The sequence below is a fragment of the Primulina eburnea genome, chromosome 3 (assembly GCF_022965805.1).
Source record: "Primulina eburnea isolate SZY01 chromosome 3, ASM2296580v1, whole genome shotgun sequence".
Classification (NCBI taxonomy): domain Eukaryota; kingdom Viridiplantae; phylum Streptophyta; class Magnoliopsida; order Lamiales; family Gesneriaceae; genus Primulina; species Primulina eburnea.
In genome coordinates, this window is record NC_133103.1 from 11,048,390 (window position 1) to 11,064,996 (window position 16,607).

Below are 16,607 nucleotides of genomic sequence, written 5' to 3' on the forward strand. Positions count from 1 at the left end.
AAAAATGTTGGTAACGTTTTTTAATTTTGTTGAATGCTTAATTTTATGTTTAATTTAATAATAATTAATAGAAAATAATGAGGATCAAAGTGCAATTTGATAAGTATAATATTGAAAATTAGTTGTAATAAAATATTTGAGAAAAAAAATGTAGGTATAAGGACAATTTAAAAACAAAAAATGATGTCCTATAAATGACAAATTCTTTATATAATAGTATAGATAATATAAATATATAATATAGATATATATAATCTTCGTCCTAATTATACAAGTCTAGGTTCTTTTTTTTCATATGTATTATATTTAACAATATTATTCAACTATTTTACAAATATACTTATTTAATATAGAGTCTCCTAATTAACTATCTATCTGAAATATAATAAACCATTTATATAAATACTAGGATAAAATAAAAAATTATTTATAATTTTAATAATTCTTAATATTTGCGAAAAAAAAAGAAACAAACTTGAAAGAATAACTAATAAGCTAAATGGATACAATTACTGTTTCATATCGCTAATCACGTAAATTTTGAAATATCATAGCATTATATTTATATGTTTAATTATGTTTAGTCGCTAAATACGAAAATAAATATTACCATTTTTTTTTTCATAATGCAAACTTTGAATTGTTGAGTATCACAAATCTTTATCTATGAGACGGGTCAACCCTACTGATATTCACAATAAAAAATAATTCTCTTAGCATAAAAAGTAATATTTTTTCATGAATGACCAAAATAAGATATTCGTCTCACAAAATACGACCCGTCAGACCGTCTCATACAAGTTTTTGTCTTAATGTTTTAATTTAATAAGTACATAGAGCATATTCTAATATATTTTATCCCTTGTCCAATTTAATAACCCACATTCAATTATTGTGTGAACCTTTCTTAGCAACTAAGTCATCAATAATTTTATGTCACATTCTCGAGGGATATAGTTTTATACAGCTAATTTTTTTAATGAGATAATATAAATTTAAATTTACGAAAACAACGATTTATGTGTATTATTACATGAATTTTATGATTAAATTATATATTTTGTAATGTAATAACAATAGTAGTCGTACGTATTATAGATCAGAGCTGCTTACTCTATTACAGCAAAGATGACAGCAAAGCTCCCACTCAAGTTCCAGCACTCATAATTCACTGTCTCCTCCTAACTTTCCACACTAAAAAGTGTAATAATTAAGATAAAAATGTAATTAATCGCAAAATTAAAAGTAATTTCACTGAATTAAACCCTAAAAAGTCCCCAAAGCGTCGCCACTAAATCAGGCAGACCGTTAAAAAGAGCAGCGCAAGATTCAAACTCCACGACATCCTCACGTTGCCATCCACTTCCCGATAACGTCTGCCTGTAAAATTTCAATTTTTAACGTTTCTATTTTCTTGTATACTTGTTTTTTTAATGAATGGAACAAAAATAGTCTTACTAAATACATAATTGGTTTAGATTCTTTATTTTAAAGAAAATAAAAAATACATATTTTTAAGAATTTGAATTTTTAGAAAAGGTTCTACTAATTCAAGAACGGCGGAAACCGACAGAAAAATGGGTTCTTGAAACACGCGAAAAAGCGAAAAGAATTTTATTAAAATTCTCAAATTACGAAGAGCAGTCGGACTCTTCGAATTTCTGTTCACATTGTGAGTGAAGTTGGGTCACACTAACTGCATTGGTTATAACTTACCTTGTAGGGCTGTAGAGTATTTTGAGGGTGGTTTTGTTTTATGGGTTTTTGGTGTTTTGGGTATATATGGTGAATTTTGTGCTACATTGGTGAATTTTGTGCTACATTGCCCCAAAATTTGTTTCCTTTTTCTAAGATTCAACTTCACATGGAAAGTTTGTGAGTGGGTTTCGTGATATATCGTTCTCTGATGATTTCGCTGCTGAAACACACTGGTAAATACGGGAAAAATAAGAAGTGGGATTCATCAATCTCATCGCAAATAAATTTTATCTTTTCCCCCCCTTTTTCCTTCGGTTTTGGTACGTTTTTGTGTTGTTTCATCTTCCCGATCGTACAAATTTTAGATCTTTGATGTTGATTCGTGCTGTTTTGCGTGCGCACAGAGTTTTTGTTATTTTGTGTTATGTGTTAGCTTAACCGGCTGAAGAACTCAAAATTTTAGAAATCTATGCAGAGTTCTTCATCTGGAGGCTGTGGGTTTGTGTTACCTTCGTTATTGTCACTTTTTTCTTGCTTGTGAACATCCTAGTTGTGTGTCTGTGTGGATGCAAATGTGAAGCATAGAGCTTTCTGGTTTGGAGTGATGTTGAGTACTCTGTGAATGGGTTACTGATTTTCCTCTTTTATTTTCGTGCATAGTGGAAAAATCTTTGATTTCCAATGTCGAATACCGATTCAATGGTTGGGTTGAGGTATCGGGGCCTCAGCTCAGGGATGCCTTCGGTGTCCAGATTTCGGAGTGGGCATATGCCTCCAGGAATGAATGTCAGTAGCGTGATCGACCACTTATCAGATTCTGAGATGGATACTTGTTCTGACTCTGAAGGCGAGGGCTATGGTGCCCGATATTCTCTGGAATCATCGCCGCAGGATGATAAGGTTTCTGATGGAAGTACGAAACATAATGGGTTTCTGAATGGGCGAGGAGCACGCCAAGGGATTATCTATGATGATTCATCAGAATCAATCACGAGCTCAGAAATGAATTCTACACCACCGAGAAGCAATAATGGGGTTTTGGGTGAGAAAAAATTGCAGTCAGGGGTTAATGCATCAGGCATCAGCACGCAGCCAAAGAAGGAGAATTTGAAACAGGTCAGGATTTTGAACCTGAGATATCTTTGGCAGAAATCTGCGGTGTAACAGTAAGAATGATATTCATTGTGTCTTTTGCGAATCGGAGCCTATGTGCTTGGTTTCACCAGCTTGTAGCGAAAAATTAAAATTTGATGGATAGCTAAATCAGGGTGACCTTGGAGATGTTTTTTGTTGAGGTCCCGGCCCTGTCATTAAATAAGGTTTTGACTAAAAAACATCATGATAATATAATTCTTGTTTTATACCCCAAATCAATTTTTACTAGATCTGCTACTTGTGATCTGCTTCTTGTTTCTACTCGTTACTATGATCTTGAACGAGACACTTGTAATGTACTAACTGGATTTTCTCTCTTCAATAGGGGTTCCAGGACTTCCGTGATAGACAGCAGCGGAACAAGTCACACGAGGATGATTTCCCTACCGCACCTCCATTGATGCGCTCTTATGAGCAAGTTAATACAGTTTCGGAAAAACTTCCAATGTCTAGAGCTGATGCTAACTCAGCAACATGGGGCAGTTCTGCGACCAAGGTTGAATCCAACATGTCCAAGAACACTAAATTAGGTGCTACAGAAGTTACCAATCCTGAAGTGTCGGTAAAGTATGTATCTTGTCTCTATTAAGCATTCTTCGATCTCACCACCTGTATGTAGGTCCTTGTTATTGAAGGTAGTTTGTTACAATTCATTCACAGGACTGCAGCTGTGCCTTCTCAGCCTTTGCCTGCTCGATTTCCTAATTTTCATGCGAGGTTTTATGGCTACTACACTCCCCATTTTGACATCATGAATGCTAATCTTATCAAATCTTATTGCTGATCATTCAAAATTGGATGCAGTGGGCTGGGTTATTGGTACGCTGTTCTCTCCTACGATGCATGTGTTCGGTTATGTCTCCATTCCTGGGCCAGGGGGTGTATGGAAGCTCCTGCATTTTTGGAAAATGAATGTGCACTGCTGAGGGATGCATTCGGGTGAGAAAATCACACATATTTGCCAATATATTTTCTGTAGTTCTTTTTCTTTGTCATGTAGTATAATTTCCTGAGGTTACAAGTTACAGAAAATTTTCCTACTTTGATAATCCGAGTTCTGTAAACTGTTATTTAAATGTGTAGGTTAAAGCACATATTGTTACAGTCTGAAGAAGAGCTACTGAAAAAGGAGTCTTCAGAACTTGTCAGTGAAGGAGCTTCAGTAAAGACTAAGAAAACCATTGGCAAAATCAAAGTTCAAGGTTCTTCCACATTTTCTTGTAGTTGATCAGTTTCATCCTTTCCCATGTTCATGGCGCGCATTAAATCCTCATATAACCAATTCTTTTTCAGTACGGAAAGTGAAAATGGGAATGGACCCACCCACTGGATGCACATTTTCATCTTTAAAGTCATCCTCAAGCATTAAGTTGGAATCTTTGCAGCTTCGGCTGGCTAATGTAAAATCAATCATATCTTCTGAACGGAGAGCACTGAAGACTGAACGTGTAGCCCCTGTAATGAATGTCAATGGCTCTTTATTACAACAAAGCATGGCTTATGTGATTGTCGGAACACGCCGGTATGTAAAAGAAGTTCCCAAGCTCTTAAAAATTGGTTTGAATGCTTGGCGCAGCAGTACAACTTCGTACGAAATGGTCCAAGGTACGTCAGGCAAATTGCTGGCATCAATGGCATGGGTACAACTTACATTTACTTGTATTACTCTTTGAAGCATACATAAGAAACTGGGGGAATTTCAAATTTCTGTTTTCATCTGGAATATTACAATGTAGATTTATTTGAATGCAGAATCATATACCTGTTTGTTGAGATCCAAAAGCTCATCTGAAGAGGATGCAGTCAGAATGCATCCAGGATCTGGTGAAACTCGAGTATTGTACGTGCAATTTTTACTTTCTTCCCTCCGTACTTCAACTTGGTAGACTTGGAGTAGTAAATTTTCTTGCAATCATGCAGCTTGCCAGATGGACTTGGAGATGATTTGATAATTGAAGTCCGCGATTCAAAGGGAAAGTATTGTGGCCATGTGGTGCTTCAGGTGGCCGATATTGCTGATGAATCGGTAATGATGTCTAGATTCTGTTAAAAAAAAATTCTTTTCCTTTTTTTAGTAAAATTATGCGTGTGAGTTAACTGGTTGATTTTTTATGTTTATTGTGACGCAGGGAGAGAGGCTTCGACATTGTTTCATATATCGTGAACCAGAGCACGAACAAGTTGGAAAAATACAGTTGCACATAAACTATTCAACTACTCTTGATGAAAACAGTCACAAGGCATGCACTAATTTTCTTTTCATAATGTCTCATTGCTAAAACCTTACGTGATCGATCAATCTGATTTTTCATGCTAAGTTGCTAGACCATGAGAAAAATTAGCATTGAGAAATTATGTTTCAAGCTGTATCTACCTTGGACATTTATGGTGTCATAGTTGAACCATGTATCAAGTTAATGCTTTCATAAAAACTTAAATTTTAAACAACCAAAAATTTGAAGAGCCAATTAAGTTAGGACAAAGGGAGTGCTGTTGTGTTAGCTGGATTTAAAGGGATCAATTACATTTTAGCAGCCATTTCTTGTAGTCTTGTCCCCTTTGAGTTACAGGTAGAAATGTCGCGCTTTTGATTTGTTGATTTCTGCAATCTATATAGAACATGTGGCACTGCAGATTTTTATTGAAAAAAGAATGGATGGAATTAAAGGTCAATCAATGGAAGATCACTTTTATGTGTTCCATAAAACTCTGAAAAACACTCAAGTCATTTAATGTCGATGAATATCTTCTAGTGTGTATCTTTGTCGCTTTTCAGTACCAACCACATTGTTTTTTCCCATTTGCTTTGCTTATGCTGTATATGTATGACAGTGTGGATCTGTTGCGGAAACCATTGCATATGATTGTGTGTTGGAGACTGCAATGAAAATCCAACAGTTTCAGCAAAGAAACTTGTCGCTACATGGTTCATGGAGGTGGTTGTTGGCTGAATTTGCATCTTATTTTGGTGTTTCTGATGCGTACACAAAATTAAGGTATTTTAATTTGTCCTCCTTCAGTTTCCTGGAGGAATGAGTATTTTCAATCACCTTTTCTATTATGGGTATTTTTTTTAAAAAATTCATGCATTTTCAGATATTTGTCGTATGTTATGGATGTTGCCACACCAACTGCAGACTGTCTTGATTTAGTGCATGATTTGCTGCTACCTGTGGTAATCAAAGGCAAAACTAAGAACACATTGAGTCATCAAGAGGTGAGTGAAATTCGATACTGATGACTTCTCAAGCTTTATTCTCGTGGTTACAACTCCCGTTAATTTAACTGATTGTTGATCAGGTCCGTATCTTAGGAGAGGTGTCCGATCAAATTGAGCAAGTTCTTACTTTGGTTTTTGAGAATTACAAGTCATTGGATGAATCATCTTTGTCGGGTATTATGGATGTATTCCGGCCTGCGACAGGAGAGGCAGCGCCTGCCCTTGTTCCTGCTTTGAGGCTATACAAGCTTTTGAATGATATACTTTCACCAGAGGTACAGACAAAATTATGCCGATATTTTCAGGTGAGGATGATTTTGAAGCTCAACCGATCTCTTTATGTGGTCCTTTCAATGCTTTATATTGGAAGCTCTTGTGCAGAATGCTACAAAGAAGAGGTCAAAAATGCACTTGGCAGAATCAGAAGAGTTTGTCTCCAACAATAATGAAAACATATTGACGGATCCTGTGGCTCTTTCAACTGCATATAAGAAAATGAAGTCACTTTGTTTGAACATACGGAATGAGATTTTGACTGATATTGAAATCCACAAGCAGGATCTTCTTCCTAGGTAATCTGGATACTTATATAGCGACATTATGCGTCCTGGCAGTAATTAGCTGCTGTTTTTTGTTCAGCCGTTGGACTGTCTAATTGTAATCTTGCTGACCTGTTACATTTTTTATACCCATTAATTTTCTTTTCTATTATTTTCTTTTCTTTTCTTTTTCTTAAGGCTCTTGTGCAAAATTTTTCCTTCATGCACCATATAGTTGTGTCTTTCTGAACCACATCACTCTCACTTCATGACAAAGCTAATCCATGTTAACGCATTTTAATGCTAGTTCAAACTCTTTCCTTGGTAAATTTTGTTTACTAGCTGTGGTGTTATACCTATACTTGTTCATTTCCCCTTTTTTGTATCCCAAGGTTTGTAAGATTGAGTTGACGGAAAACTTTCTGTGATTCTTTTTTTTTCCCAACCTATGGACACCCTGCGCCACATCGCTCCCTCGAAATTGTTGTATCGATCTGATACTCTCAGTTCACATTCTCACGATTTTCTCGTGGATTTCTTGCAGTTTTATAGACCTTCCAAACCTTTCATCATCCATATATAGTACAGAGCTCCACAGTAGATTACGAGCATTCCTTGTAGCATGCCCTCCAGCTGGACCTACTCCTCCGGTGGTAGAACTTGTTATTACTGTCGCTGATTTTCAAAGAGATCTTGCTTTGTGGAATATAAGGTAGTAGATACCTAATAGTCGTTTCATGTTTTTAGTGCTACATTTGTTGTACATTCACTCAAATGGGTTCTTGCAGTTGCATCAAAGGTGGGGTCGATGCAAAAGAATTGTTTCATGTGTACATAACCCTCTGGATCCAAGATAAGCGTCTTGCTTTGCTTGAATTGTGCAAGTTTGACAAGGTATTATTATAGAAATATGTATTTTGGTTTGCTTCTCCTTCATTTGGCAAAGCTGTAACTTGAAAGACTTGGTCCTTTCAGTAATGAAATAATAAATTGGAAATCATTTGGAAGGAAATCATACATTTTCTCAGTTGGAAGAGTTTTATATGACTAAGCTTGTGAGTGGAATTGTTGAATGCCGGTTATTTTGGGATATGGTCTGTATGACGTGTTCCTTCGGAAAATACATAATTTTTACTTGCTCTCAGACCAGTTTGTGGGAATTACACATCTCATTTGTAGATTTAGGCACGTAAATTGAGGCTTTGTGCTGCCATGTTTCTGTCTATGCTAAGAATATGGAGAAGTGGGGCTACTTTGGTGAAGTATGCTTGAAAATCTAAATGTGACGTCTTGCTCACTCGCGCTAATGTAATTCCAGGTAAAGTCTACCAGCTTCTCTGTGCAGCATTCCACAACAACCTTTGTAGATGATATCTATACTCGTCTAAAGGAGATGCTGGCTGAGTATGATGTCATTATCAGTCGCTGGCCAGAATATACTTTCCCATTGGAAAATGTATGAACAATCACTAGATCCTCAAATTTTGTTTGTATTTTTAAGGCTTAACTGTTCCGAATTGTTTGAATTTTTTCACTACTTAATTTTTTGTTTGTCCAATTTGTTCTTTACACTGTGTATTTCATTAGGCCATAGCAGATGTTGAGAAGGCGGTGGTAGAAAGATTGGAGAAGCAATACGCTGAAGTTTTATCCCCATTGAAAGAAAATGCTATGCCGATGAAATTTGGTCTCAAATATGTCCAGAAATTAGCTAAGGGGAATTTGTGTCCTTACAATGTCTCAGCTGAGGTGGTGGATGCATTCATTATCTTTGCAAGTTTGGACACATCTCCTTTCTTTTAAATACACTTGACCAGATAGTTACGTTGTTTCTTTTTTCTCCCCTCCAGTTGGGAGCTGTATTGAATTCCATGAAAAGGATGCTTGATGCTCTACGACCCCAAATAGAAGCACAATTGAAAATGTGGGTTTCTTGCATTCCTGAAAATGGAAATATGGTTGCTGGGGAAAGTCTCAGCGAAGTAACGGTGATGATTCGATCCAAATTCAGAGCTTATGTTCAATCGGTTACTGATAAACTTGTTGAAAATGTGAGTATTTTTTACGTGTTTCGCAAGTTCTTGGAATATGAGTTCAAGTTTCACTGTAATATTGGCATCAGTTGTTACCGATTGATGGTTTTGTCATTATGCGTATGGTAGAGAGTGAGTAACACCCAGAACATTAAAAAACCCCTTCCTTTAAAACACGAGCTATTTTTGATGACACGCGTGTGCATTTTTTATACTCAGACAAAACTGCATAATGTGACAAAGCTGAGGAAGATTATTCAAAATGCCAAGGGAGGAAATGTTATAGAATCCGATTTACGGCATAAGATGCAGCCTTTGAAGGAGATGCTGGCAACTACGATCAATCAACTTCATAACGTACTTGAAACTCAAGTATTTGTTATAGTCTGCCGAGGATTCTGGGATCGGATGGGCCAGGTAGTGAGACGTTTTAGCACCTTCTCGTATGTCTTTTTGTTTAAATAAACAAATGTATCGTACTTATCCTGAACATTTTATTCGATAATAGGATGTGCTAAAGTTTTTAGAAGACAGGAAAGAAAATCGATATTGGCACAAAGCCTCCCGAGTTGCTGCAACTGTAAGTCGACTGAAAACAATGATGAACTACAAATATTTAGAGAAGCTGGTATAGAGGGGATTACCCCCCCTATCAGTCCCCTTGATGTATACTTTATGGTATTGACCAGAATGGTATGTAATAATTCTCAGGTTTTAGACGATACATTTGCTTCCCAAATGCAACAGTTACTTGGGAATGCACTGCAGGAGAAAGACTTAGAACCTCCAAGATCGATTCTTGAAGTACGATCAATGCTTTGCAAAGATGCCGTGAATCACAAAGACAACAACTACTACTATTAAAATTTACGTGATGCAACTCGAGCTTTAAATAACTAGAGTCGTTTACCTGCTGATGCAATAAAGACGCTCAGACACTATGGTCAGCGAGTATATGGTTTCGATGCAGTGAGACTGGAAACTGGATCAGACAGGTCCATTTTTGGAGTATGCTTAATTTTGGAGGGACAACGTTTATGCAGAGTAGGCCAACTCTCATGGTCTCCATCATGTTACCCTTTAGGATAATTAATATATATATATATATATAGAAAGCATTAGAAGAGACGTGCAGCGAAATTGGAATATTTATATTCTTTTGATTTGGTTATCGAATATTCTTTTGTTGTGATGATTAATTCCAAGGCTCGATCCCCAATTATGTCAAATTTATCATTTATTATTTAGCTTAAATATAATGGTGATATCCTTCCATCCAATTAATATTGCAACCTAAAAAACATTTTAACATATCAATCATCGGATAAATATATTTGCTGCTATTATATATTAATTTTAACCATAGTCTATAGTCAATTCACATATCTGAGATAATAAAATTTAGGAATTACAAAAATGTGTGTGATGCTCTCTATATTATTATCGTATGCTAATTTTTCATATTAGTTTTAACAATAAATATACATAAATTCATTTTCGTAGTCGTCATCATCTTATATTGCTGTATACTCAGAAATCCTTAAACAATTTCCGGACTTGTTCCAGAGTAACAAAGAGAACCACAGTGAAGGGTCCCTGTCTCGAAATCGTAGGAATGAAACCTTTGTACAAAGCCATGGCTCCTTCTGCTCTCACTGTTTTCATTGCACAGTCAATGGCACCACTGTAAGGTGGCGCCGCCGCTCCTGCCTCAACCTTCATGTTCATCACACGGGTCTTGATAACATCCACCGGGTTTGACACAACCGACGCCACGAAACCGGCGGCGAAGCTGGAGGTAACATGGGTTCCGAGCCCGTCCTTCATCAGATCCTTTTCCAGTATCATTTCTTTGAATTGATCGTATGATGCGAGCTGCGATGCCGTTACGAGCATGGCGCGGTTGACTGTGAGGGAAGACCCTCGCCACAGGCTGGAGACTCCTTCGTTCTTGCTCATTTGGGATATGGCGTCCACTACGCTCTTGTAGTTCCGCCGCTGCGAGAGGGGTAGCCGGCCGTCGGCCTGCATGCGAACCATCGCGACGTCGGCAGGGTTTCCGACGACAGCTCCGACGCCACCGGCGATAAGCCCAGCGGTGAGCTTTCTCATCAGAGGCATATTATTTGTATTTGGGTCGGTCCATTTTTTCTTGATGATCTCGTAGAGACCCATTCTAGTTGTGGAGTATAGTGTCTGGCGGAGCATGGTGGCGGAAACGCCGGAGAACAATGCAGCAGGGCCATCTTGCTGAACGATCCTGAGGCCAACTGATACCAGACCCACGCGAGGTGGAGGAGGGAGATGGACATGGTGGTGATGGGCTCCGATGGCGGGGTGAAACGCAAGAGCAGGGCGGAGCATCGGGTTGGCAGGTGGTGCCTCGCCTTGAAGCTGCATGCGTACTTTGATCAAATCGAGTGGGTGAGTGCTGCAGCCTGCAACAATCGAAGCGATGCCGCCTTCAACAAATCCCTTCAAACCCATGATCCCTTATTATATTCAAGAAATCGGTCTCAAAATCGAAGAGAAGAAAGAAACAAAAAGCGGGAAGAAGTGTGGAATGGAATGTTGAAGAGAAGAGAATGATGAAAGGATTTATATATGGAGTGAATATGTGTGGACTATTTCAACACATACGCGGGGAATGAGGTTGTGGGGTCCGCTTCTTTTTTGACTTAGGAAAGAGGGGGCGGGGCTGGTTCATTTGACTTTGAAGTGATCAAATTTAAGAAATTTGAATGAATTTATGGATACAGCATTGCAAAAGGACAGGTAGTAATTTTCTTAAATAATTAATTATACAAAGTTCAATTTCCTCAAAAAAAAAAGAAGGGGCTAGATTAATCTAGATTTAAATCGTTGCTTTTGAATTACAATTTAATTCGTGATACTAAATGTTAGACGAGTTTCTTTTATTTATTTATTTTTAAAATAGATGCATTGTTATACCCAAAGTATAAATGTTTTTAAAATAATTGTTTATTCTTAATTTACCATTAATAGTTAATACATCATTTAATCATATGTGTTGCACACCTATCGTTTATATTTATACAAGTGTATATGATGGAGTGTTACACTTATATATTGGATCGGATGTGATAAAACATAGTTAGCATTGTGTAGTATTTCAGTATATACAAATATATAACCGGACCACGCTAATACAAATACCTTAGGATGATTATAAAATAAGATATCGAAATTAATATTTATTATTTTACTCATAACTTAATAAACACGTACGTATCCCTTATATATCTGTTAATCATTTTGTTAAATGTTTTGAAAACGAATTGAACAAAGAATGTTAGAAAGTCAAAAGTATCGCTTGACCACACTTGGGGGGCAATTAATAGGGAACAAATAATGAACACTGTTTATTCACTCTTTTTTTTTTTTAACTTGTGTTTATTGACTCTTTTAACCGCAAAGAATTTGCTAAAATGAGAGGTGGGCGACCATTTACGAATTTCATAATGATAATGATTAAATCTTGTAAGTCGATTTGTTTTTTGTTTTTTGACATAAAGTTAAGTTGATTTGACATACTTAGATATATGGATATTTTTAAATTATTTTACAAAACATTTAATATATTTATATGATATCAAAAAATCTAAAATTAATATGGAAAATGTAATTATAAAATAGATAATCTATAAAAGGGTATATTACAAAATAATAAAAAACCTCTCGAGGTGTATCTGGGTACAAACTATGTAAACTTTGACTTGGAAGTCCAAGCAGTGTGGAATGTTAAAATGACGACCTTTTCTGTTTCAGGGGATCGCCGTCAATGTAAATCATTATCATCTGTCAAATATTATGATATAGTCCAAAATAAATCAGTTCAATGATTCTATTACAATAAAATATATTTGTTGTCGTTGGAGTCGGTGAAATAGGAGAACGCTTGATTAACGAACACTTTTTTGGATTAAGTTATTGCACATAGTTTATCAAGTATGGTTTACTTGAGTAGCTTGATTTGTAGGCCACTGATCAATTAGTCCGAAGATTTATCCAATATACCAACATGTGTATAAAAAGAACACAGAGAGACCCGACGGTGATGACTCGATGGTCTGTACTATCGAATTGGTTATGCACGCTAATTACTATATATATATACTTCTCTACGTACACAATAAGAGAGAATATTTCAATAATTATAAAAAAAAATTATTCAGTATATATAAATACATATGCAAACATGCATACGCATTAGATAAAACAAAAATAAAAATACAAAAAATAACAAAATATATATCCAGAGAGGTATGAAGACTTGGCTGAACATGTTAATTTTTGTGTATGGAGTGAATTTTCTCTTGATGCAATTTAATTGGTTTAGTTTTCAATATAATTTTGGTTGTGTTCACAATCTAATTTACAAGCATCTTCTATTTTAATTATTCATTTTATTCGATAATAGGATGTGCTAGAGTTTTTAGAAGACAGGAAAGAAAACCGATATTGGCACAAAGCCTCCCGAGTTGCTGCAACTGTAAGTCGACTGAAAACAATGATGAACTACAAATATTTAGAGAAGCTGGTATAGAGGGGATTACCCCCCCTATCAGTCCCCTTGATGTATGCTTTATGGTATTGACCAGAATGGTATGTAATAATTCTCAGGTTTTAGACGATACATTTGCTTCCCAAATGCAACAGTTACTTGAGAATGCACTGCAGGAGAAAGACTTAGAACCTCCAAGATCGATTCTTGAAGTACGATCAATGCTTTGCAAAGATGCCGTGAATCACAGAGACAACAACAACTACTATTAGAATTTATGCGATGCAATTCGAGCTTTAAATAACTGGAGTCGTTTTACCCGCTGATGCAATAAAGACGCTCAGACACTATGGTCAGCGAGTCCTGCTATATGGTTTCGACGCAGTGAGACTGGAAACTGGATCGGACAGGTCCGTTTTTGGAGTATGCTTAATTTTGGAGGGACAACGTTTATGCAGAAGAGTAGGCCAACTCTCGTGGTCTCCATCATGTTACCTCTTTAGGATAATTAATATATATACACATAGAAGAGACGTGCAGGGAAATTGGAATATTGATATAAGCTTTTGATTTGGTTATCGAATATTCTTTTGTGGTGATGATTAATTCCAAAGCTCGATCCCCAATTATGTCCTACCCTTGTTGTTAGATTTTCACTACTATTTTGCGTCGAGTAGCCAGCCTGTCGAAATAATATACTAATTAAAAGATTTTTCACAAATTTTTGGGTTATACAAAGATTTAACATGAAATCGTAAACAACAATATTTCCCACAAACTCGTAGATTTTGTTAAATTTATGAATCTCTGATATTTCTTTAAATCTAAATTGAGAATGCATCTGTCTTTGGGTATCTCTTCTTGATGCGTTTTTCTGAAAATCAATTTCCAAAGTCAAGAAAATAATACTCATCGAATGAAGGATATTAATGAAATCGATTACAAGAATTGTACGGGATATAGTCTATAGTCAATTCACATATTTGAGATAATAAAATTTAGGAATTACAAAAATGTGTGTGATCATCTCTAAATTGTTATCCAATGCTAATATTTCATACTAGTTTTAACAATAAGTATACAAAAATTCATTTTCGTAGTCGTCATCATCTTATATTGATATATACTCAGAAATCCTTAAACAATTTCCGGACTTGTTCCAGCGTAACAAAGAGAACCACAGTGAAGGGTCCCTGTCTCGAAATCGTAGGAATGAAACCTTTGTACAAAGCCATGGCTCCTTCTGCTCTCACTGTTTTCATTGCACAGTCAATGGCACCACTGTAAGGTGGCGCCGCCGCTCCTGCCTCAACCTTCATGTTCATCACACGGGTTTTGATCACATCCACCGGGTTTGACACAACCGACGCCACGAAACCGGCGGCGAAGCTGGCGGTAACATGGGTTCCGAGCCCGTCCTTCATCAGATCCTTTTCCAGTATCATTTCTTTGAATTGATCGTATGATGCGAGCTGCGATGCCGTTACGAGCATGGCGCGGTTGACTGTGAGGGAAGACCCTCGCCACAGGCTGGAGACTCCTTCGTTCTTGCTCATTTGGGATATGGCGTCCACTACGCTCTTGTAGTTCCGTCGCTGCGAGAGGGGGAGCCGGCCGTCGGCCTGCATGCGAACCATTGCGACGTCGGCAGGGTTTCCGACGACAGCTCCGACGCCACCGGCGATAAGCCCAGCGGTGAGCTTTCTCATCAGAGGCATATTATTGGTATTTGGGTCGGTCCATTTTGTCTTAATGATCTCGTAGAGACCCATTCTAGTTGTGGAGTATAGTGTCTGGCGGAGCATGGTGGCGGAAACGCCGGAGAACAACGCAGCTGGGCCGTCTTGCTGAACGATCCTGAGGCCAACCGATACCAGACCCACGCGAGGTGGAGGAGGGAGACGGACATGGTGGTGGTGGGCTCCGATGGCGGTCTGAAACGCAAGAGCAGGGCGGAGCACCTGGTTGGCAGGTGGTGCCTCGCCCTGAAGCTGCATGCGTACTTTGATCAAATCGAGTGGGTGAGTGCTGCAGCCTGCAACAATCGAAGCGATGCCACCTTCAACAAATCCCTTCAAACCCATGATCCCTTCTTATATTCAAGAAATCGGTCTCAAAATCGAAAGAGAAGAAATAAACAAAAAGCGGGAAGAAGTGTGGAATGGAATGTTGAAGAGAAGATAATGATGAAGGGATTTATATATGGAAAATTTGTTGAAATTTGGAAGTGAATCTGTGTGGACTATTTCCACTTATACGCGGGGTATTAGGTCAAGAAGTCAACTTCTTTTGTTAGACTCCGGAAAGAGGGGGCGGGGCTGGTTCATTTGACTTTGAAGTGATCAAATTTAAGAAATTTTGAATTGAATTTATGGTTACAGAATTGCATAAGGACAGGTAGTATTTTTCTTAAATAATTAAATATACAAAGTTTAATTTCCTAAAAAAAAGGGGCTAGATTAATCTAGATTTAAATCGTTGCTTTTAAATTAAAATTTAATTCGAGATACTAGATGTTAGGCGACTTTCTTTTATTTATTTATTTTTAAAATAGATGTATTGTTATACCCAAATTATAAATGTTTTTAATTTAATTGTTTATTCTTAATTTACCATTGATACATCATTTAATCATTGGAAAATTCCCCACCTATATATATAGTGTATGTTGCATATCTATAGTTTATATTTATATAAGTATATATATGATGGAGTGTTACACTCACATTTTAGATGTGATAAAACATAGTCAGCATTGTGTTGTACTCCAGTATATACAAATATTTTACCGGACCACACAAATACAAATACCTTAGGATGATTATAAAATAAGATATCGTAATTCATATTTATTATTTTAATCATAACTTAATAAACACATATGTTTCCCTTATATATTAGTTAATCATTTTGTTAAATGGTTTGAAAAAGAACAAATGAATGTTAGAAAGCCAAAAGTATCGCTTGACCACACTTGAGGGGCAACTAACAGGGAAGAAATAATGAACACTGTTTATTCATTCTTTTTTAAATAAAAAAAAAATTTTGTAAACTTTCAATATTTGGTTCTCAACAAGTAACATATTTTTTATTTTTTTATCTGAAGATATTAAATCTATAGAATGTTGTTTATTTGACATTGATACTCTCCTACATGACTCATATAAAAAAATATAAAATCTATATTTTCACACTAAAATACATATAAGAAAAATTAAAAAGAGACAATCGACAAGTTTTTTCCTCTCATTTTGAAATATTATGTGTCATTTTGTATTATTTTTCTCATTTGTTTTTATGTATATATATTTATTTTAATGTGTATAGTATATGTTTATTATCGCTCAAGAAGTTATTAGATTCTAGCGAATAAAACACCAAAACAAAAAGAAATACAAATTACTTAATGAAATCAAACACTGATCAATTATAAAACT

General features: G+C 36.3%; 3 protein-coding genes and 1 long non-coding RNA gene across 4 annotated transcripts; 2 read left to right on the plus strand and 2 right to left on the minus strand.

Moving 5' to 3' along the window:
* The first annotated feature begins 1,521 nt into the window (after positions 1-1,521).
* LOC140826323 (uncharacterized) lies at positions 1,522-9,687 on the plus strand. Its single transcript, XM_073188547.1, has 22 exons — positions 1,522-1,672; positions 2,359-2,814; positions 3,179-3,420; positions 3,514-3,570; positions 3,658-3,792; positions 3,937-4,055; positions 4,147-4,458; positions 4,606-4,693; positions 4,774-4,879; positions 4,983-5,093; positions 5,686-5,849; positions 5,950-6,070; positions 6,154-6,378; positions 6,455-6,645; positions 7,157-7,324; positions 7,401-7,506; positions 7,931-8,068; positions 8,200-8,361; positions 8,463-8,663; positions 8,865-9,062; positions 9,154-9,225; positions 9,357-9,687. Exons 2-22 carry the CDS (start codon positions 2,380-2,382, stop codon positions 9,507-9,509), a joined length of 3,504 nt encoding a protein of 1,167 aa, XP_073044648.1. The 5' UTR covers positions 1,522-1,672; positions 2,359-2,379; the 3' UTR covers positions 9,510-9,687.
* A 300-nt stretch (positions 9,688-9,987) lies between these two features.
* On the minus strand, positions 9,988-11,215 carry LOC140826324 (mitochondrial uncoupling protein 5-like). The gene has a single exon (XM_073188548.1). The coding sequence runs from the start codon at positions 11,130-11,132 to the stop codon at positions 10,176-10,178; it is 957 nt and encodes a 318-aa protein (XP_073044649.1). The 5' UTR covers positions 11,133-11,215; the 3' UTR covers positions 9,988-10,175.
* A 1,869-nt stretch (positions 11,216-13,084) lies between these two features.
* LOC140828227 (uncharacterized) lies at positions 13,085-13,846 on the plus strand. Its single transcript, XR_012117146.1, has 2 exons — positions 13,085-13,158; positions 13,290-13,846. It is a non-coding gene; the product is annotated as an uncharacterized lncRNA (long non-coding RNA).
* A 312-nt stretch (positions 13,847-14,158) lies between these two features.
* Positions 14,159-15,351, minus strand: LOC140826325 (mitochondrial uncoupling protein 5-like). The gene has a single exon (XM_073188549.1). The coding sequence runs from the start codon at positions 15,252-15,254 to the stop codon at positions 14,298-14,300; it is 957 nt and encodes a 318-aa protein (XP_073044650.1). The 5' UTR covers positions 15,255-15,351; the 3' UTR covers positions 14,159-14,297.
* Between the last annotated feature and the right edge of the window lie 1,256 nt (positions 15,352-16,607).